General features: G+C 50.7%; 1 protein-coding gene across 4 annotated transcripts in view; it reads left to right on the forward strand.

The window, feature by feature from the left end:
* VDR (vitamin D receptor) overlaps nucleotides 1–20966 on the forward strand; it is a 56128-nt gene that overhangs the window by 18763 nt on the left and 16399 nt on the right. For 2 of the 4 annotated variants that reach the window (XM_061129211.1, XM_061129218.1), the window contains exons 2-3: nucleotides 2877–2958; nucleotides 15293–15423. In XM_061129211.1, coding sequence (XP_060985194.1) covers nucleotides 15300–15423 — 124 coding nt within the window. In that variant the 5' untranslated portion in view covers nucleotides 2877–2958; nucleotides 15293–15299. Of the gene's footprint in view, nucleotides 1–2876; nucleotides 2959–6214; nucleotides 6363–13974; nucleotides 14022–15292; nucleotides 15424–20966 lie in introns of those variants that run through there. The other 2 variants (XM_061129197.1, XM_061129204.1) reach the window with 2 other exon arrangements.

Here is a 20966-nt window from a genome sequence, read left to right on the forward strand (position 1 = left end):
CTGTTCCTGGGAGGGTCAGGGAGAGAACTCAGTGAGGGAATTTCATTCCTGACTGATCTTAAAGCCTCATTATGGTGGGAATTCGGCCTGGGAGTTGCACACTTTCAGACCTGGAAAAGACCTTAGAGATCAGACCTCTGTCCACTGCTTGTTCCCCCCAGAGTCACAGCTTTGCCGCCCTCAGGAGTCTGAGGAGGTCCAGTGACTGCAGCAGAGTTAAACCCAGCCCAGCGGCAATTTGATCCTTGTCTTGTGAGGGCTCTGCTCCAGATGACTCTGCCGCCCCAACCCCAGAAGACTGTCCTAAGCGAAACTCTGCCTGGGGGTGTCCATTCAGCAGAAGCCGCTGGAAGATGGGGTGCCTGCTATGTGAGCTGCCAGGCAGACGTGTGGGAGAGGTGGTTGGTGGCTTCAATGACTGGAAGGAAACATGTTATCTCCTCATTTCTTGCTAAGGCAGGGTCAGACCTGGGGTCAGACTCCGGCAGGGGTTTTGATGTGGGATGCTGAGCCTGGAGGAGTGGAAGCCAGGGGCTTTCTGCACAGCCGAACCACACCCCCTCTGCTTCTCTGAGGCTCAGTGCTAGGGGCATGGGTATTTTAAGGCAGGGGCAGGAGGGGGCTTTGGGGACAGTCCCAGCAAAGGTAGTGGGATGTTCTCATACTCAGAACATGAATTGGGGGTGGGGTTGTATGACGTGGCAAAGAGGGTAGTATTAAGTTGTTTTTTTCCACTTGTCCTTTTTTCACCCTGTGTCTTTGCCCCACTTTCCGTGAACTTGGACCTACAGGACCATCTTTCCTATAAGGACCACCCAGTAGTGCAAAGTTGCCTGGGAAGGAGAGCTCCACCTTTTGATCGGGGTTTTCCTGGATAAGAGGAGTTGCCAGGATGAAGAGAGATCCTGGCTGATTTGGGAGCCTTGGGAGGAAAAGAGCCACGACATTCTTCCGTGGTGACCTGGGGATGGTCCTGTCTGTTCCTCCCTGACTTTGTGGAGGTGAGGGGAATCCAGGGCTTAGGGGGAGGAATCCACTGAGCTATGTCCCTTAGGAAAGGTGGCAGAGTGGAGATGCTGGGCTCAGCTGCCTCGGTTCAAATCTGGGCTCCAAAGATAATCATCTTCTCTGTGCCTCAGTTTCTCCATGCCTAGAGGTTGTTGTGAGGATTAAATGACTGAGTACACAGGAGGAATCTTGAGCAGGGCGGGAGTGATTACTAGCACCCCTGCCAGTGGTTATCACTGGGCTGGAAGAGCAGGGAGGAGAAGACGGCCGCCCTTTATCGGCCACTGCAGGCAGCCCATCCTTGCCTGGTCCCTGGCTTCACTGCTGGCCTGGCCGTGGGACCCTGGGCAAGTCTCAAAGTGCCCTACCTGGAGTTTGGTTTTGCCATCTGTAAAATGGAACTGTTCTGCATCTTGCAGGACTGTTCGGAGGTTACATGAGATCCTAGGTGGGAAGCTTACCAGTCTGGCATATGGTAGATATGCATCCACTTTCTCTGTAAGTTCAGGGATGGCGAGCTACTTGGATCTCAGATCTGACTTCTGAGTGTCTTAGGGGCTGAGGGCAGTGGTCCTTTCTATACCAAATTGGCCCTCACCTCAGACTTCTTGCGGAGCAACCCAGGAGTCTGGGAGATTGCCAAGGCCGTGGGTTAGGATCCCAAAGAGCCTGGTTGGCTGGGGCCCTTGGGCAGTACCAGCGGAGGGAGCAGAGGAGAGCCTGGAGGCAGTGGCAACTGTCTGTGCCCTGCAGGTATCCCTCCTCCACCCACGGTCCTCGGGAGGGGGTCAGCCATGTCCACGTTATCTCAGTAGGGTCCACTGACACTCTCCTCACATGTTCCTTGGGGGCATGTGGGTCAGGGGGCTGGCAGTCCTAGGACTGAGCCCAGGTCTGGATACGCCTTGGGCTTTCCCCACCCCTGCCTAGTCAGACCACTAAGAGGCAGAGAAACAAAAGCTGAGGGCCTGAACCTTCCCCATGGTGGGGGGTTTGCCTTAAAGGCCTTTCCAAGGCTCAGGGTCAGACACCTGTGTATCTATTATCTCCCAAGCTACTTCTCATTGATGTCAGCAAAGGAAGGAAGAGTGTGTGTGTGTGTGTGTGTTTGTGTGTGTGTGTGTCTGGGTAGACAAGTAGCGCTGGGTGTGGGTGAAAGTGGGAAGGGTGAAATACGACCAGACCCAGCTTGGTGACCCATCACACCACTAAGACCCAGAGTCTGGACACCAGAGTTAGCCTACCTTCAGCCTTCGCCAAGGCCGGGGGTGTTGAGCATGTCTGGGAAAGAGCTAAAAGTGGCAGGAAACATCCTGTTTGAAAGCCGTGCGTTGCTGTATTTAACCCCTGCAGCACCTGCTCCACCTACACCCGCTCTCCACAGACCGTACATCCCAGACACCTGTCTTTGAAGCCATCCCAAGAGGCCAGGCCTGACTGCACTGTCCCCAGCGCCTAGGCGCTGGTCTCCTTCCTACCCTCCAGAGCCTGCCAGGCCACCCTCTGGCCCTGCTCCTCCGAGCATCCCTAAAACCTGGGGTGGGGGCTGCGGGTGCATTCAAGCTCCCAACACCCTCTGCAGCAAGGAGGCTGCCTCATCTGCCCTCCCGCTGGACGCTGCTCACGCCCTCCCTCAAGAGAGGGTGGATCCCAGCTGCCGGCTGGGCTCCTGCCCCTTCATCCCTGCCAGTGATGACGTGGCATGCCTGCCCGCAACAGATCACCTCTGTCCAGTTTTCAGTCCTGGTTCTGAGGACCAAAGTCCCTGGAAAGAGGCTCACATCCTCTCTGATGGGCTCTCTAGAGCTCCAGTGGTGAGATCAATGCAGGGCTGTACATAAAGCATTTATTTCCCTTTTTCATTTCAGAGTCCTTTTGGCTGGAAGCGTCTACGAACCCTCATAGAAGGGCGCCCCTGGGCCTGACTTCCCTGTCCCCCTGCTTCTACAGGTGGGTGTTTCCCCCTTAGCCACAACCTCTGGGCTTTTTGTTTTCGAGGGGTGAGGCGGGCAGGGATGTTGGATGGGGGCAAATAGGAAGGCGGTGGTCAGAGGGAGGAAGAGATACTCCCTGCCTTTGGCAGATGTGGGTCGGTGCATCCCGTGTCAGCAGAGTCCACAGCAGCCCGAAGCTGAGACCCAGAGCTGGGCCCAGGTTGGGGTGGGGAGGGGCTTGCAGACACCTAGGCCAGGACCCCAGGGGGTCATCAGCATGGCAGTATTTCCAGCCCAACTCCCATCTCCTTTGTCTCTCCTGCCCTCCACAGTCTCTGCCCTTCATTCCTAGCACTCCCAGCTCTCAGGCCATAGATGCCTGGACCTCTTCTCCACTTCTGGACTCTGGTCCTGGGTCCTGGCTTCTTGGTAGCAGCATGTAACCCTAGGCAGGGCTGAGTTGTCTCTTGGTTCACCTGAAATTGTCCTGCTCACTGTGGGCCTCCGGCTGCTGGGTCCAGCCTTCAGTTGGGCCTAACCCAGTGCCTGGGGCCCCACTCCAGGGGCCAGCAACCTTCCTGACATCACCCTGTTACAGGAAGGCACAGTTGCAGTTCTGTGTTGTTGCATTCTACCAACTCTCTTGCGTCATCACATCTTCCGTGAGCCCAGATGATGCTGAATACTTGTTAAGACTGATTTGACCGATTTCCCTCCACCCCCACATTTAATTTCTCTTTTTTCCACCAACTCCACCAGATGTTTGGCCACTGAATGACACAGAGTCTGTAGCAACATCACCATGACGGGGAGTTGCAACATCTCAGCTGACCTAGGGGTTAAGCCACAGGCATCCTAGACAGTTTCTCCTCCTGGGGCCCCTGGGGTCCCTGCCCACTCTGTGGATGTGTATGTCATGCTCCAGAAGCCTGGAGTCAGCATAGACTTCCTAAGGTTTGTGGGGACAAGGCTGACAAACTAAGGGCGCCCTCTCTTTTATTTTTGTTTTAACAATTAGGCAATGTTTTATATATACAGATGAGCATATAAAACAGAAAATAGTATTTTAGTAGTAGTAGTAATGGGGCTTTCCAAGTGGCTCAGTGATAAAGAATCTACCTGCCAATGTGGGAAGCATGGGTTTAATTCCTAGGTCTGGAAAATCCCCTGGAGAAGAAAATGGCAACGCACTCCAGTTTTCTCGCCTGGGAAATCCCACCAACAGGGAGCCTGGTGGGCTACAGTCTGTGGAGTTGCAAAGAGTTAGGCAAGACTTAGTGACTAAACACACACACACACACACACACACACACACACACACACACACATACATACACACCATAATACCTACCACTCAAAGAAATTGAATATGGCTAGTATGTAATGCCTCTGCAAGTCCTCCCCAATCTCACTCCATCAGAAGTTTCTGTTAATCATTCCTTTGTTCTTTTCTTTTTTTTAAGTGTTTCTCTCTCTGTCTCTGTGCATGTGTGTATATAAAAACATTATAGCTTAACAAGTATCAACTTTGCTACAATTGGGCTGGGCAACAGGGTCACTGTTATTAAAGTTCCCAGGAAAAGAAAAGCTGAAAGAGAAAGTTGGAGGATCTGCTAGGTCTGTCTGTGATCAGGGCCCCTCTACCCCTTCAGGACTGGCAGTACCTGTCCTTATCGGTCCCATCTCCTTCCTTTAGCTTAAAACTCTTCGTGGATTATTTTTTTGCAATATTAAGTCTTTGTTTAGTGCCTTTGGTAACTGTAGTTGCTAGAGAACCTCAATGTTTGGGCTTCTCTGGGCCTCATCTGTAACAAGTAATAATAGTAGTACTTGCCTTGGGACTTCCCTAGAGGTCAGGTGGTTGGAACTCCATGCTTCTCCTGCAGGGGGCACAGGTTCGATCCTCGGTCAGGGAACTGGGATGCTGCAAGCCTAACAACATTAATAACGATAATAGTACTTGCCTCATTGGAGTGAGTTGAAGATGGACTGAAATAAAACCCTACTGGTCTTTGACATACCTTGGCTCAGGTCAAGGGCCTCGTCATTGGGAAGACGCTCGGAGCCCCCAAGGGCCCCCGGAAGCTACCTCTCTCACTTCAGTGGGAGGACATGGCACTGTGGTGTGGGAGGGGATAGGGTGCTTGGCCGCTCACCACTGACTTTCTCACTTGTTTTCCTTCTCTCCGGAGGGACCCTCCTGCCCTGAGGCCAAGGCACTTAAACCTGTGGTGACCCTTGTGAGGACTCAGATAAAACTGGGAGGCAGCCCAGTCTGAAACCGTCTCACCAGGCAGGAGGGACCCCAGACATAGCCCTGAGCTAGCAGCCGGCAGGACTGCAGGCAGCGGGTGAAGTCGAGGTCCCGGCGTGCCTGAGGGAAGGCTTGTCAGCTGCTTCCTGAGAAGGCGCTCCCAGAGCTATTATATTTTGTCCCCTCTGTCTCTTTTCCCTCCTTCTTCAAGTGTGAAATCCATCTGTAGATGATAATGCCTATCTATAAAAGCAGTCTCTGAAAACAAAATTAGTTCCTGGTATACGACTCACATTACTCAGAAGGACGTTCAGAACAATGTGTTGAATTTACATTGAAGGGAGAGAGGGGAGGGAGAAGGCTTTGATGACCTTGCTACCAGGACAGCAAGGACACCAGGCTGTCCGCCCTGAGCCGTGGGGCTGCTTGGAGCGGGCGTGACAGCGTCTGCTGTGGGCAGGTAATCTGCCCTCTTCCCCTCGCCCTCAAGGATAGAGGGGCAGAGGGTGTCCCTCTGTGTACAAGGCTGTTGGAGGCCCCCCTTCCCTTTTGGAGGGGACCCTGGGCGAAGAGCCCTCCGACCTGCAGCAGGTCCACTGCTGAGGTGCAGCTGAGGCCAGTGGTGTGTGTATCATTCATAAGAACCTTCCTCACACCCAGTGAAGTAAAACGCATTCTTCAGATGAGGACAGTGGGACATAGAGAGGCGGGACCCCTCACCCAAAGAAGCCCTGCCTATAGGCACCAGACGCGGCCTCTGGTCCTCCGCGCGTTGACGCCAGGCCACGCCATGAGCATCGCCACAGCGCCCCCTGCAGACGTGCTCCAGCCTGTCTGGGGAGACCCACTTCTGCTCATGGCCGGCAGCCTCAGGAGGGAGAGCTGGTGGTACCCAGAGCCAGGAATGGAGGGCACCCAGGGTCCCACTGAGGCCTGGGCCCTGGGGAGCGGCTTGGCTTTGCTGAGCTCCCGGCAGAAGGGCTGCCAGCAGCCTCATCCCCACCTGCTGTTCTTGCAGCCATGGAGGCGACTGCGGCCAGCACGTCCTTACCTGACCCCGGGGACTTTGACCGGAACGTGCCCCGGATCTGCGGGGTGTGCGGGGACCGCGCCACCGGCTTCCATTTCAACGCTATGACCTGCGAAGGCTGCAAAGGCTTCTTCAGGTGAGTCCCCTGCAAGGGCGAGGAGTAGGGGGTGAGGAACAGGGTTTCCCGCAAAGGGACCCTGCGTGTTCTGTGTCTCCTTCCTAGCCAGGCCCAGGAACACTCCTGGTTCTCACAGCCCCCCAGGGCAACAGGGTCTGGTTCTTCCTCCTCTGCCCTCAGCTCCAGCTTGTCCTCTGGCCCAACTGCTTCCAGGGTGGCATGTGAGCCCCCATCCTTCCATCACCCCTTGGCACACAGCCCCCTGCACCCACCCCTGTCCTTCCAGAGAGAACCACCTACCATTGCCGAGCAGAGTTTCCTAGTCCAAGAGATGGGCGTGGCCTCCAGGAGCCCCAAGAACTTGGCCTCAGAGCACCCACCCCCTGCCCTCTTCTTTCCGACCACCATCCAAATCAAACCATTCCCTGGAGCAAGGGAAAAGACACCCGTGGTTTGACCTCCATATTTGATCTGTGCACCATGACTTGCTCATCAAAGTTGGAAAGCCAACCTCAGAGTGTGCAGGAAAGCATGGGCATTCCGGTTCGGTCAGGGCTAGTTTCTCTGCCAGCAGCCTCTTCTCTTTTCATGCAGACCCAGCATTACCAGTGCAAATTGTATGGGAAAGTCCTGGAAAAAGCTGGACAAAGGCTATTCCCATCCAGAGCCAGGGAGGGAGAAGAGAGAAGTGAGGACTCGCAGGGTGGGATTCAAAACCAGGAGAAATTAGCATTTTGCACATTTTGGAGAGAGAAAGAGAATGCCACCTGGAAGAAGGCGGCCAAAAATGAACTTCTATATAATAGTCTTGCTGGGGGTGAGTAAAGCTAGTGGCAGGGTTTTCCATCAAAGAGAGGAAAGAGTGAATCAAGTCCAGAACAAGGAACCCATTTCTCTGAACTGGCACTGAGGGCAGTGTGAATCAGAGGCCTCAGGACTTGTGTCGTGGTCCCCCCACCGCTCAGCAACCCCTGGGCTCTATAAATACAGGCTCCTGACTCACCTGCCCTCTGAGGCGGAAACTGGCAGGCCTGGAGTTTGATTGCCGTGAGCCTCCGTTCTGAGGCCCCTTAGAGTCTGAGCTGACTGACGGCCACTACTCCCTCCGCGAGGTCTGGCGTTATGGTCAGCAAGCTGCTTTTATCTTGCTTCCCTGTCCTCCGTCTTACCTTATAACTTTACTGCCTCTGCCTTGATGACAGCCCAGGCTGCACTTTCTGAAGAGCCAACATCTCTGTTGTTGTTTGGCTTGAATTCTGTTTTATAAATACACACAGTTGATCCTCATTGTTTGTGGAGCCCATATCTGCAAATCTGACCACCTGGTAAACTTTACTTGTCATCCCCAGATCAATACTTGCAGCACTGGTGTTTCTGGACACGTGTGGAGTGGAGAAAAATTCCATCTCGCATTGCACAAGTTCCCAGCCAAGGCTGAACCAGACATCCTGCCTTCTGTTTCAATTCTTACACTGTGAACAAGTGTCCTGTTCTTGGTCTATTTAGTACCATCCTTTTTGCATCTTTGTACCGTTTGATAGTGATTTCACTGTGTAAGATGGCACCCAAGCATGGTGCTGAAATTCTATCAGGTGCTCCTAAGCATGCGAAAGCTGCAAGGTGCCTTACAGAGAAAAGAAGTGTTAGACAAGCTCTGTTTAGACATGGGCTATAGAGCTGTTGGCTGTGAGTTCAATGTTAATGAGTCAACAAGATGTATTAAATGAGGTGCATTTAAACAGATGACACACAGGAAACAAAGTTATTTACTGATGGATTAATGAAAACATTGTGACGAGAGGCTCACAGGAACCTAATCCAAATTCTCCTAGGAATGATGATTCAATATTTGCTGATTCACCATTCATGGTGGCTTTATGAATGTAACTACCACAAATAACAAGAATAGACTGTCTGTACGTAATTTCTCCTCCTCTCTCCACTCCACATACTTCTCCTCCTTTGCTTCATCCATATACTATTTGATAATCTTCCACTTTAGTCTGTTTCAAATAGCTGTTTGAGAATTCCATTGTCAGTTGTATCTGTCTGCAGAATCCTCATCCTGGGTAGGAAGGCCTCTGTCAGAAGGAGGTCCTTCTCTGTGTTGGGTACCGCATCCTTGAGAACACAAAGATAGCACAAGTCCTTGCTCTCCAGAAGCTCTCTCAGTCCTGCAAGAGCAATTCTCAAGGAAAAAGCATTACCTTAGGGTTGAGCCACTGACTATATTCTAACCCCTGGGGTATAAGCCCATTCGACCATTTAGTGTTTGATTGACTTCTAAATCAAACAAAATCGCTCTAGAAGTGAGTTGTGGTCATTTCAGCAAGTCTAAGACTCAATCAAACCAAAGTGTGATTATGGGGGTTGGTCAGTTCTATTGACCTATGGTCAAGAATTAGAGACTATTGCCAGCCAGTTACTCCTGCAAGCCATTTCATGTTGTTTCTACTTCCTGCTCCTCTGGAATACATGTAATCCATAGAGAAAGATGCTATTTCCAGTGATAATAAAAGGTTGGCATGGACGGGCTTCTAAATGGTTATATGTCTTGGTAATATGTTAACCGAATATGTTAAAAGGCAAAGACATCACTTTGCCAACAAAAATCTATATAGTCAAGGCTATGGTTTTTCCAGTAGTCATGTATGAGTTTGAGAGCTGGACCATAAAGAAGGCAGAACTCTGAGAACTGATGCTTTCAAACTGTGTTGCTGGAGAAGACTCTGAATACTCATTGGAAGGAGTGATGCTGAAGCTGAAGCTCCAATATTTTGGAAACCTGATGCAAAAAGCCAACTCATTGGAAAAGACCCTTATGCTGGGAAAGATTGAAGGCAGAAGGAGAAGAGGGTGACAGAGGATGAGATGGCTGGATGGCATCACCTATGCAATGGGCATGAACTTCGGCAAACTCTGGGAGATGGTGAGGGACAGAGAGGCCTGGTGTGCTGCAGTCCATGGGGTTGCAAAGAGGTGGACACACCTAGGTGACTGAACAATGTTAACAACCAAATCATAAGCAAGAGCCACAGGGGGAAAATATGTAGGTCTACTATAAAGCATAAATATATATATATATAGATAGATAGATAAAGATATATATAGAGAGAGTGAGTGAGTGATGATCTGTGGATGAATCTCTGGTCATGAATGACTTTGTCCAGATTCTAATATAAGGGAAGGTGTAAAGGATGAGAAGAAAATCAGAAAGATCCCTTTGATGAAGAGAATGAAGAATATGAAGTTTAAAGTCCTTGCCTGGAAGGCAAGCCTGGGAAACAGACCGCCGTTTGCCTCTCTATTTTGTCACCTTCCTCCTCATCAGGACACCATGAAGCTGGTATGGGCAGTAAGTGCCAAGCTGACAAAGATGATGTGGAGCAATGCCTCCTTATTTGAGAGCCCCGAAGTGCTCAGGGACCCCATTAATGATGCGTTTGGGGAAGTGTAGGCTGGTGAGGATCCAGGAACATGTGGAATGTTCTGGCTCTCAGGAAGTTCACGCAGATGATATTTGCAGGAGCTGTGATGCAAAGCGAGGAGGAGAAATGGGGCAGATGTCCAGCGACTCAAAGTGCTTAAAGGCAGTAGAGTAAATCGAGAGGCAAGGAGTGGTCACTCAGGGTATTCCGTGGGCACAAGTGAATCAGTCACTAAGAGGTCAGCGTTGCTAGAGAGAACTTTGTCCAGGTCAGCTTGGCAGCTGCTCAAGGATGTGAATGGAAGAGAATGAGGGGGTCATGTTCAGAGCAGCCAAGAGTGATGTTTGGAAGTTTGGGTGGAGAAGCCAGATATTTGGAGAGGGGATGCCAGTGGAGGTGTCAAGAAAGGCAGGTCCCTGGACATGACGAAGGTCATACATTTCTTTCTGGTCAGTTTTATTTCTTTAAGAGCCCAGCTCTCCTCAGGGTTCTCTGGTGTGAATTCCCTCTCGGCACACCCTGGGAATCCTCCCCATGCCCCAGCAATAGAGGTGCCCATGGAGAGGATGGGCAGAGGTCACCCCCACTTCCAACCTGCCCATCTCGGGTCCTGCCTCTGTCCTTCTCTGTCCTACATGAGTCCTTCAAACAGCACCTGCTTCCTGCCCGTGGACTCTGGAGGGGCAGACTTTTGACACGTGATTCAGCTGGAATTGAGATATGGTAGATTCATGTTAAAGACCATATTACGTAAGAATCCCATAGGCTTTGGAATCCAACCAATCTTGATTCTAATGTCAGTTTTCACACTTTCTAGCTGTGTGACATTAAGCAAATTATTTCACTTTCCATTGCCTTTTTGTACCACCTGTAAAATTGGGAGGATACCTATCCCACTAGGCTGTTGAGAGCATCAGAGACAATATGTAAAGTGCTGGAAGAGAAGGCTCTCGATAAATGGTGCTTGTTATCACTGTTCCTTTGCAGTTTTGGAGAATAGATAGTCCTCTCCTATCCTCTTTTATGGGACCTGGAACATATGTAACTGTGATGTGTCAGCAAGGGTCTCTGGTAAAAGGTCCACAAACGGGAGTTAAATATCAGATATGAGAAAGCAAGGGCTTGTCCAGGGAGCTCTAGAGACCCTCATGTCAGTCAGGAACTCTGTGGGACCTGATTGGCACTCAGAGAGACTAGACATTGGTCACTGTAACTCACAGAGGGCTGTGGGTCTAGACATCAGTAGCAACAACACATGAAGCAACGATATGTTTCAAGCCTCTCTGCCTATGGAACCCCACACCAGGCACCCTGAGAGTAAGTGGAGATGTGCTGACTGCTTCCAGGGTCTCGGATTCTCATGGGAAGGTTTCATTCTGCTGTCTTCAGCCACCGGTCAGCACTCCCTCCCACTGCCCCTGCCTGCCAGTCCCTCTCCCTTCCTTTTATTTAGTGCTTAAGCACTAAAGGTGCAGTAAAGATCCTGCTTCCTTTACTTAATCCTTACAACACCCCCTCTGTTGGGTTGTTCCCATTTTACAGACGTGGAAACCGAGACATGGGGAGATTAAGTGACTCGCCCAAGGTTGTGCATTAGAATTTAAGCCCAAACAGATCTATGTAACCAAAGCCTGTGTTTCATTTAAATTTTAAAAATAGTTTTAAAGGGTGGTGTTTACTTGTTGCTGTATTTGGTCCTATGAATAACTCATGTGAATGTTTTTTTTTTTCTTTTTAGATGTAGACAGTTCAAAAGGGAACATAAGTGAAAAATAAATCTTCCCAATCCAGTTCTCAGGTCCCTACATGAGACTGGTCTACCCATTTCCAGGATGAACTCCTGGAAATGGCTTTACTGTAGGAATAAAAGCTCTGTGCACTTTACATACTGGTAGACACAGGCAGATCTTGTTTTATTGTGTTTTGCTTTATTGCACTTTACAAATGTTGTGTTTTTTACAAATTGAAGGCTTGTGGCAATTCTGCATTGTCAGATAATTAATAGTTTTTAGTGAGAAAGTATTTTTTAATGAAGGTGTGTACCTTGTTTTTATACAATGAGTGCTAGTGCACACTTAACACAATACAGCATAAACATAACTTCTATGTGCACTGGGAAACCAGACATTTGTGTGACTCTCTTTATTGCTATATTGGCTTTATCGCAGTGGTCTGGAACCAAAACTGCCATGTAGCAATATATGCCTGTCTTGCCAAATTGCTCTCCAAAAATGAGGCCTGTGCTCCTCACCATCAACCTTCCTTTCCTTAAAGTTGGCTTTTCTTTTTTAACTCACCTGCTGAGAAGCCCTGGCAGTCGCCACACACAGTGGGCCCCATAGGTCTCACTCTCAGGCCACACGGACCTTTCATATCAGGAGCTCTAGCAGGTGCCTCACCTGGACCAGGCTCTGGAGTTTCTCTGACCCTGGAGCTGCAGTAGAGACAAAGTTCAGAACTAACACTTGGCCCCGGTCTTGGGCTTTACAAGTTGTGTCTCTGCTGGCAGGGATCACCTCCTCAAGGACCCTCCCGCCCCAGGCCTGAGACCCTGGCCCAGGCGCCTAATGCTTTTGTGAGCTGCCTGCCTCATGTTTTGATGAACTGGTCTCTGGCAGAAGAATCGGTCAGTGTCCTCTCTCACCCCGGCTTTCTAGAAACGGCGTCTATATTTAGCCTGGTTGCACCACCACTACCCCCCTTTCCTGACCTGGGGTGTAATTGCCAACCACCCAGAGGATGAGGCTGAGAGCGCTGCTGAGGAAATGGGCTCCCATGGAAACCTGAGGCTCTTGTTTCTCAAAACCAAACCAACTCACAGGCAATTTGCTTTGGGAGGAAGGCAGGGCGGGGTCTGGATCTTGAGGACAAAGCACAGAGCCAGAGCTGGCCAGTCTGGCTGCCCTGACTCCTCATGGGCAGAGCCCAGATGACAACCACATGTGTGCATGTGCCCTTAGCAGGCGGCAGAACAGGATGAGCTAGGCCACGGAGCCCGGGGAAATGGTCCTGGCAAACAGCCAACACGCCTGAAGGGCTGGCTGCAGAACCTGGGCTCCGGGAAGGGCCTGGGTCTGCTCTTGGAGTTGGTGGGGGAGGTTTCTGCCCCTATCCCCTGCCCTGGACGCTGAACCCCATGGCCCAGAACGTGCTAATGTTCTTTACGAGGCACAGCCTCTATCTCCCCAGCCATTATTCCCCTCCTTGCCTCTGATTCTGTCTGTAGACAAGCTGAGGGAGGGCTGGTTACTACATGTTTTCATAATAATAATTTTAGAGCTTCATGCATTCATAGGCTGCTTTCTGCTTTGCTCAAATAATGTGGAGACATAGTTCAAGGTTGGTGGGCTCCAGGAGAGGGGGTGGCAAAGTGTGAGAAGCACAGGCTGCATTCTTACCCTGGTCTGAGCCCTGCTGTGAGGTCATGAGCTTGGCCATACCTTTCTCCCTCTCTTCCTCTCCCGCACATTTCTTCTCCCCTCTCCGCCTTCTCCTTTCTCTCCACTTCTCCCTCCTGGTCATGGTCTTGGTCCTCTTCCTCCTTCTCTTTCTGTCTCAGTTCTCTTGGGCTTCATACTCCGAGTACACGGTTGAAAGCAATGACACGGGTCCCCACCCCCAGCATCTTTTAACCCAGCTCTGCACCCTTTGGAGTCCTATCCCAGCCTCTTCGGAGTCCACTCCGGCTGTCAGGCAAAGGTGGGCTGAGCAGCTGTCTCCAGCTCTCCTAGGCGAGGCCTCAGCTTTGCAACATGAGAAAGATGAAAGAAAAAGGATGACGTTTCAAACTCTCTTTCCAAGCAAATCTGCAGTTGAGGGAAGTGCCCATCAAGGAGGGTCAGAGTTGGGGCCTGCAGAGCTTGAGGAAGGAGAGGCCTCGACAGGACACTGGGGCGCCCTCCCTCTGAGGCCTTGAGAAGCTCTCGGCCCCCAGTGCAGGTCTGAGAGGCTTCGGCTCACATGTCTAGAGGTACCATGATGCGTGTTCTTTTTGGTGTCCATGGCTCTCGAGAAAGAACAGGGTGATTGTGAGCCAGACAAGACAGTGGGTGGGAGGGCAGAGCAGCCTCTCAGCTGCCTCTCAGCTAGCCACCCCAGGCAAAATGCCTGGCTGCTAAAAAAAAAAAAAAAAATGAAATGAGAGTTTGCTCTAATTAGAAACTTCTGGTCCTTACGCAGGTTTAGAGAATCATGGGCATTCTGAGGCCTGAGCATTAATGGTAACAGGTGGCCCCTCAAGAATCACCAGGTGAGAGAGAGAGAAAGGAGTGAAGGGGGATCTGGTCCTGGAACACACAGATGTGTCTTATTCCAGGCTAACTAAGGTGCTTCCATGTACTTCTGTTCCTCTGGGAAGCTGCAGTAAATGTGTGCAGGCACAAGGAGAAAGGCTTTCTGTTTCCAAAGGCAAGATCTTGGGGGTGCAGTCTTTCCCTGGGGGGTCCCTGCAGGGGCTGGCTGGGGGTAAACCACCAGCCAACACCCCCGCCTCCCCGTATTGCCCAGTCTGTGGTGGCCCCTTGGGTATGAGGGCTGTGATGGGAGGGTACCAGGGGCTGAGGTCCAAAGCCAACAGCAGCTACTTCCCAGGTGACTGGGTGTCCTTTGCCTTGAGCTGTTCTTAAGGGCTAGCTGCCTGGAGCCTTCTGCCTATGGGCTCAGCTTCAAGCTCCTTGAGTTTCTGGGGATGAAACAGTATCCAAGAAGCTAAGAACTCACATTCCTAAGGCCTTCCCTGGTGGCTCAGATGGTAAAGAATTGGCTCGCAATGTGGGAGACCCAGGTTCCATCCCTGGGCTGGGAAGACCCTTCCCTGGGGAAGGGAATGGCTACCCACTCCAGTATTCTTGTCTGAAGAATCCCACGGACAGAGGAGCCTGGTGGGCTACAGTTCCATGGGGTCACAAAGTGTTAGACCCGACTGGGCGACTAACACTTTCACACTCCTAAGATCCTAACTTAGGAGCCTTTATTCTTTGCTAAATTGCTTCACTATAAGAGGAACCTCTAGGAAGATGTCCTCTATGCATCCTCGTAAAAGTCCCCGTAGCTGGCAGTAGGGGAGAAAGCCAGAATTAGGAAAATGAACATTTGGGCTTGCACACACACACACGCACACACACACACACACACACACACACACACACACACACACAGCTAAAGGCAGTGAAAGCTGCTCTGCAGATTTCAGTATTTATTAAAAAAATTTTGTTGGGTTAATTCACTCATATTTCCTGTGTAATAAAAAAGAGGAGGAGGAGTAGAGGACTTTGAAGGTAAATAAAAGCAAGGATGGGGGAAGAATCAGCAGTGAACAGGAGGAGGGCACGGTGGCACACACCGCAAGTCAGACGGTTGGGCAGGGGTGGCCACTGAGAGGGGCCAGGGGCTTCTCCCTGGGAGTCTTGGTGCCAGGGGCCTGGCCAGCAGGTCTCAGGGTCACAGCCTCTCTCACGCAGGCAGGGCTGAGGGGCTGGGAGGTGGGTGACCCAGCGGAGGGTCCCTGCTCTCTCTCGGCAGGCGGAGCATGAAGCGGAAGGCGCTGTTCACCTGTCCCTTCAATGGAGACTGCCGCATCACCAAGGACAACCGTCGCCACTGCCAGGCCTGCAGGCTCAAGCGCTGTATTGACATCGGCATGATGAAGGAATGTGAGTTTCCGGGGCCAGGCCGGGGAGGGGCGGGGCGGGGCGGGGGCAGGCGGCGCCTTTTGTGCGTTTTGGCCAGAGAGGTCCGCTTGCCCTTCCTCTGTAGCTGCCGTGATTTGGGGCCCCCGCATTGCAGCTTGAATGGGGCCCGCAGCCTGAGGCAGGGTGGCCGGAACTCCAAGGTCCAAGGGGCCCTGTGAGCTTTTCCAGGATCTATGTGTGTGTCCCAGAGGCCTGAAAAGGGCCTATTCTAACAGCAACCTTTTCTTAAGACCTTCTGGGAAAGGATGAGGCTCAAGAACCCAAGGGTTCTTTGGGCTTTGGGGGAGAGGGCTGCTGTGGGTGGGGAGAGGCAGCAGTGATGGGGAGAAGAAATATTCAGAGCCTGGTTGTTGAGGGGGTTCTACCCCACCCTAGCCTTCCAGTCGGGCTGGTATCCAGAGCTAGGGCTTCCCAGGTGGCGCTAGTGGTAAAGAACCCACCTGCCAATGCTGGTAGATGTAGGAGATGTGGGTTCAATCCCTGTGTTGGGACAATCCCCTGGAGGAGGGCACAGCAACCCACTCCAGTATTCTTGCCTGGAGAATCCCATGGATAGAGAGGCCTGGTGAGCTATGGTCCATAGGGTGGCAAAGAGTCGGAGACAACTGAAGCGACTTAGCACGTACCCAGGGCTAGGTGGAAAAATCCTGCAAGGGGAAGCATGGAACTCTAGCAGGACCTTCTAGATCCAGATGAAGAAGGAGGAGCGATCTTCTAGGACTTCCTGTCTAGCTCTGGGGTTGCAGGAGAGGACCAGTGGGGCAGGTTGACATATTCTGATTCACTGTTAAAAACAGCTCCTGGAGTTTGCATCTGAGCTCTAGTATGAGTTACTTGGTAACCAGAGATGCCATTGAATCCAGTGGACCTGGGGAAGTGCTGGCCAGGCCCTCCCTGGACCGGAAGCAAGGGCTCTGGGCTGCCCTGGGCATGGGTACCCTCTGCACACTCTAGCCTGCCCTGTCCCTTGGCCCACCCCTGTCTGTGCTCTGTACCCTGATCTGCTCCAGGATCTGCGATCGTGTGGGTGTCCTGCTGAGCTGTGGGCTGAGGAGGCTCAAGAGAGACACTCAGATGCATCCAGACCTGGAGGTCATCTTGGCTACGGGGCCCATTCTGTGTGTGGGTGGGTGGGTGCAGGGGAGTGGGGGGGCCAGGTACAGGGGAGATGTGTCTCGAACAAGGGAAAAGCCACAGGACAGGGCTGAGGGGATGGGAAATTTCTTCCTTGGCGAGAAAAAAATTCTTTGTTTTGGGGGAAACAGAAGCCTCCTCAGGCCTTGACAGGCTCCCTTCTGCTGGGCCACGGCCCCTCTCCTGATCCCAGCTCCCCAGTCAACACTGGCAGTGCTGGAAGAAGTTTCCAAGCCGTCGTTGCTCCTCACCCCTACAGGAGCAGGCAGGCCTGGGCAGGCGGATCGCTCCTTGCCCAGTCCCCTGCCCCACCCGACTCCTCTTTATCCTGGAGCTGTGGAGGCTCAAGGCCTGGGTGCCTCATGGGGCTTCTCACATGCCGGTTCAGGGCAGCCTGCTCTGTTCAAGGTGCTGGGCTACACACAGGATACAGAACGTGAAGCCCCTGCCCATTCTGAGCACATAGTCCCCACAGGGCAGACAGCCATGATTCTAAGGCCCCAGCCAGCCAAGAATGGCCCAGACTTATACCTGGGATCCAGTAAGGCTCTGCCACAGGAGTTCTGGTCAGGGCCAGCCTCAGTGATGTCCCAGAGGTGCCTCTCCTGGTATCTTGGGAGAAAAGAGACGTTCATCAGCTTAGAACAGGAAGCTCACTTAGAAATCATCTGAAACCCAGAAAAGCAAAAGCACCAGGGTTGGGGGTCAGAAAGCAAGTTGGAATTAGAACCCAACTCCTTGTCCCCTCCTAGATCCCTCCTGGTCCCCATGGAGAGCACCACATCCACCCTGATGAGCAGGCCTTGAGTGTTCCAGGGTGCCCCGGCCCCAGGAATGCCACATGGTGGGGGGCCAGCAACCCAGAAATGGATGCTCACCCCCAACCTCCAATCAGCTTTGTGCCTCAGCCACCCCCACCTCAGCTTCAGTCCCTGTGACGGAGCCCATGCTCCCACCCTGCTCTGTGCCCAGGGCAGCCTGGTGCCCACCCCTCTCGCCACCCTAATGCAAGGAGCTGTGCTGAGCTCAGGATGGGCTGGTAGCGCTGAGTTCTTGGGGTCTGGGCCCCAGAGCTCCAGGTAAGATGGAAACGTTGGGGCAACACTGAACTTATTCTTTCCACTGCCCCAAAAGGAAGGTCCTCCGGGAAGAGCTCTATTTCCTGCCTCTGTTTAGCCAAACTTTGGGAGACCTGTCAATATGTCTGGCCTGGAACTCTCCAGCTCCGATCGATCCCTAGTGGATCTGCTTATTGACCATCCGGGCTGGCTGTCATCCCCAAAGCCTAGCCTGCTGGAGACAACTGAGTGTCAACATTAGTAAAACCACAGCACACCCCAGGGCTTCCTTTGAAGGAAGCTGCAAACCCAGGCTCCTTTCTGGTGGGGCTGAACAGGTGGCTTGTCCCTACAGGAGGCATGGGAAAGGGGCGGGGATGCATGTGGGAACCAACATTTGTTGGCCACTTACTATATGAGTGTCAGGCACTAGCACCTTCTTCTTAAAATTTGACAACAATCCCTGAATTTGTAAATACTTCTGTCTTTATTTTTTTTTGTTGTTGTTATAGATGTGCAATCTCAGAGACATTAAAATATCATGCCTCCAAAGCTAATAATCTAGGTCTGTGTGCTTCCAAAGGCCAGGCCTGTGGGCTCCACCCCAGCATAACCCATTGGTCCCCCTTCCCCTTCTCCTCTACCCTCCTCCATGGGCCAGAGCTCCTGGACTCTGCATTTGCAGGCACTGCCTGGGGCCCCAAGGGATGGATTGAAGAGAGTTTGTTCTCACTAAAGACTCTCTCTGTCTCTTCAAATCCAGGTTGACTTGATGTCCTTGGAGCCCAAGACATTTCATAGCTGAGTTCTGGCCTCTTGTAGACCTGGCCTGCACATGTGAACTTGTTTAATATTTTTATACATGGACATCTTTTCTGCCCATCATGAGCACAGCCTCTGATAGTAGGTGCTCCATAAATATGTGTTGAATGATTGAATATTAGCTCCCCATTTTGCTTCTTTGTATCTCTGCATCTCTTACTGATTTAAAGATCAAGAAGATCACCCACATCTGATACTGTCAGTGTCATTCATTTGGAAAAATTTTGTCTGTTTACCTAATGTTGTCCTTAGGCCACCTTTGGCAACTTGAAATGTTTTTAAGATGCTTGACTCCCTAACTCAATCATAGACTTCATGGAATAGGGAACATCTTGCATGGGGTTAACTTGAGCAAAGCCCTTTACCCAGTCAGCAAGGAATTGAGAAGCTACTAAGCAGCCATATGGATTTCACGAAGTCCATGTACACAGCTCATGCCCTTTATTCACTGACAAACCCATCAATGGGCTTTTAACTTCAAAATGTGCCTCCTAGTGAAAAATAAATTTCTACTGTTTAAGCTGAAAAAACATACAAAACAAACAACAAAAAAGTGTTCTCCTACATGACAGTAATGGTATTTTTAGTAGCAATTCATTGAGAAAATGATTTTTTAAGCATCCTATGAAATTAACAACCCCTTTAAGCAAATGAATTATTTCTTAAGTCACAACAATATCTGCATATATGAGAGGCTTATAGCTTATCTAGTCCCCTGCCAACGTTGCCTGCAGGGCGGTCCGTGGATTGGCAGCCTTCATCTGAAACCAGCAGATCTTAGTGTTTCTTCCTCTAGTACTGCAAACAGGGTGATGGTTGTTGCTATTTCTAGAAATAATGGAGAGGAGAAATGCCATGAGTTTAACTTCAAATCTCTTAACGTTATCCTTTTAAAGTATATCACTTACAAGCTTTGCTACTTTATTTAATCATTATTTTCTCACACTCTTCAGGTGGATCAGAACACCTGTTCTGTCATGACTCCACAGCTGAAAACCAGGGTCCAGCTGAGCATTCATAGCCGATTATAGTCATAGGCAATATGGAGTAGTAGTTAGGACCTTGGACTCTAGAACCAGACCGCTCAGACCCGATACCAGCTCTACCGCTTATTTGCTCTGTGACTTTGAGCAGGCTTGATAGCCTTTCTGGTGCTCAGGTCCCCTCACTTGTAAAATGAGGATAATAGCATCTGCCTTAAGGGTTACTATAAGGGCCAAATAATGTGAGTTAATATGTAAGAAGTACTTGGAATAGTGCTTGGTATGTAAAAAAAAAAAAAAAAAACTTTATTTTTATTAACAATGTATTTATTAACGGTATTTTTTTATGACATATAGCTTGGTCACCAGAGTTTCTGGCTCCCAGCAAATTAGAAGTAACTCTTAAGGAGGATAAAGGTACACTCCAGTAAGAAGAGACAACACATAGCTTAAGACAGCAGGATAGACTGGTTGGAAGAGTAACACAGGACCTCAAAATCATAGCATGCTAAAAAAAAAAAAAAAAAAAATCATAGCATGCTGAGTCACACAGTGCAGGAAAACAGACCCATATGGTTCTGAGATCATAACCTTGTTCCTGCAAAGTCCAATAATTATTCAGAACGAAGCCTCTGAATCATCAAGCAAAGGTTACATGATGTTACAGGTGCTCCGTTACAAGGGGTTCTGTCTTGAAAATACTTGTCACAAGTATTTGAAAATGTAAACTTTGCTCAGTGATCTGGTGGACTGGCAGGTAGAATGTGCTATTCTGAAATTGTAGAGAACGGGCATCATTGGTGCACATCCAAAGCCAGGAGGACGACCAGCACACAGTAGGTACAGTCAGTGTTGATATGTTGGGTTGCCAGTACATCAGACCACTGAGGATGCTCCACTGGGCTAGCCTTGGTACGGGAGATATAGGCATTGTAAGATGCAGCCCCCAAACTTAGATACCCTGCAGTTCCAGTGAAGGAGACATTGAACTTAGTCTCTCTCTATTGCAAGTATTTATTGGAACCTATATGTGATATATAACCATAAATGTGATAACCATAAATGTGATAGAGTGAAAAAAGATCGGGTGCCAGTGTGTGTGGAGAAAACTGCTCCTTGCAGATCAGGGCAATACAGAAGCCTTTGTGGTACAGGAAGGTGTGAGTCGGGTGCTGGGGAACTGGTAAAATCTGCATGGCTACTGGGGAGAAAAGACCCAGCTGGACAGGCATCCAGCACATGGGAAATGCCATGGCAGGAGTGAGCAGGTCATGTTCACAGGCCAGCAATCCCAGTGCGACTAGACCAACAGCTGTGTCAAGACCCCGGCAATGATGCTGGAAAGTTAGGAAGAAGGGAAATCACAAAGAATCTTGGCTTCAGGTGGGGCATGGTAAGCAGGAAGGATTCAGAAGAAGTTTCTGAGCAGGACAGTGACGTCATAGAATCACAGGGGGTTATGAGAGCCCCGTGGGGCTGAAAAGCACCCCTGTGGGCAGCCAGAGCC

The sequence above is a fragment of the Dama dama genome, chromosome 3 (genome assembly GCF_033118175.1).
Source record: "Dama dama isolate Ldn47 chromosome 3, ASM3311817v1, whole genome shotgun sequence".
NCBI classification, from domain to species: domain Eukaryota; kingdom Metazoa; phylum Chordata; class Mammalia; order Artiodactyla; family Cervidae; genus Dama; species Dama dama.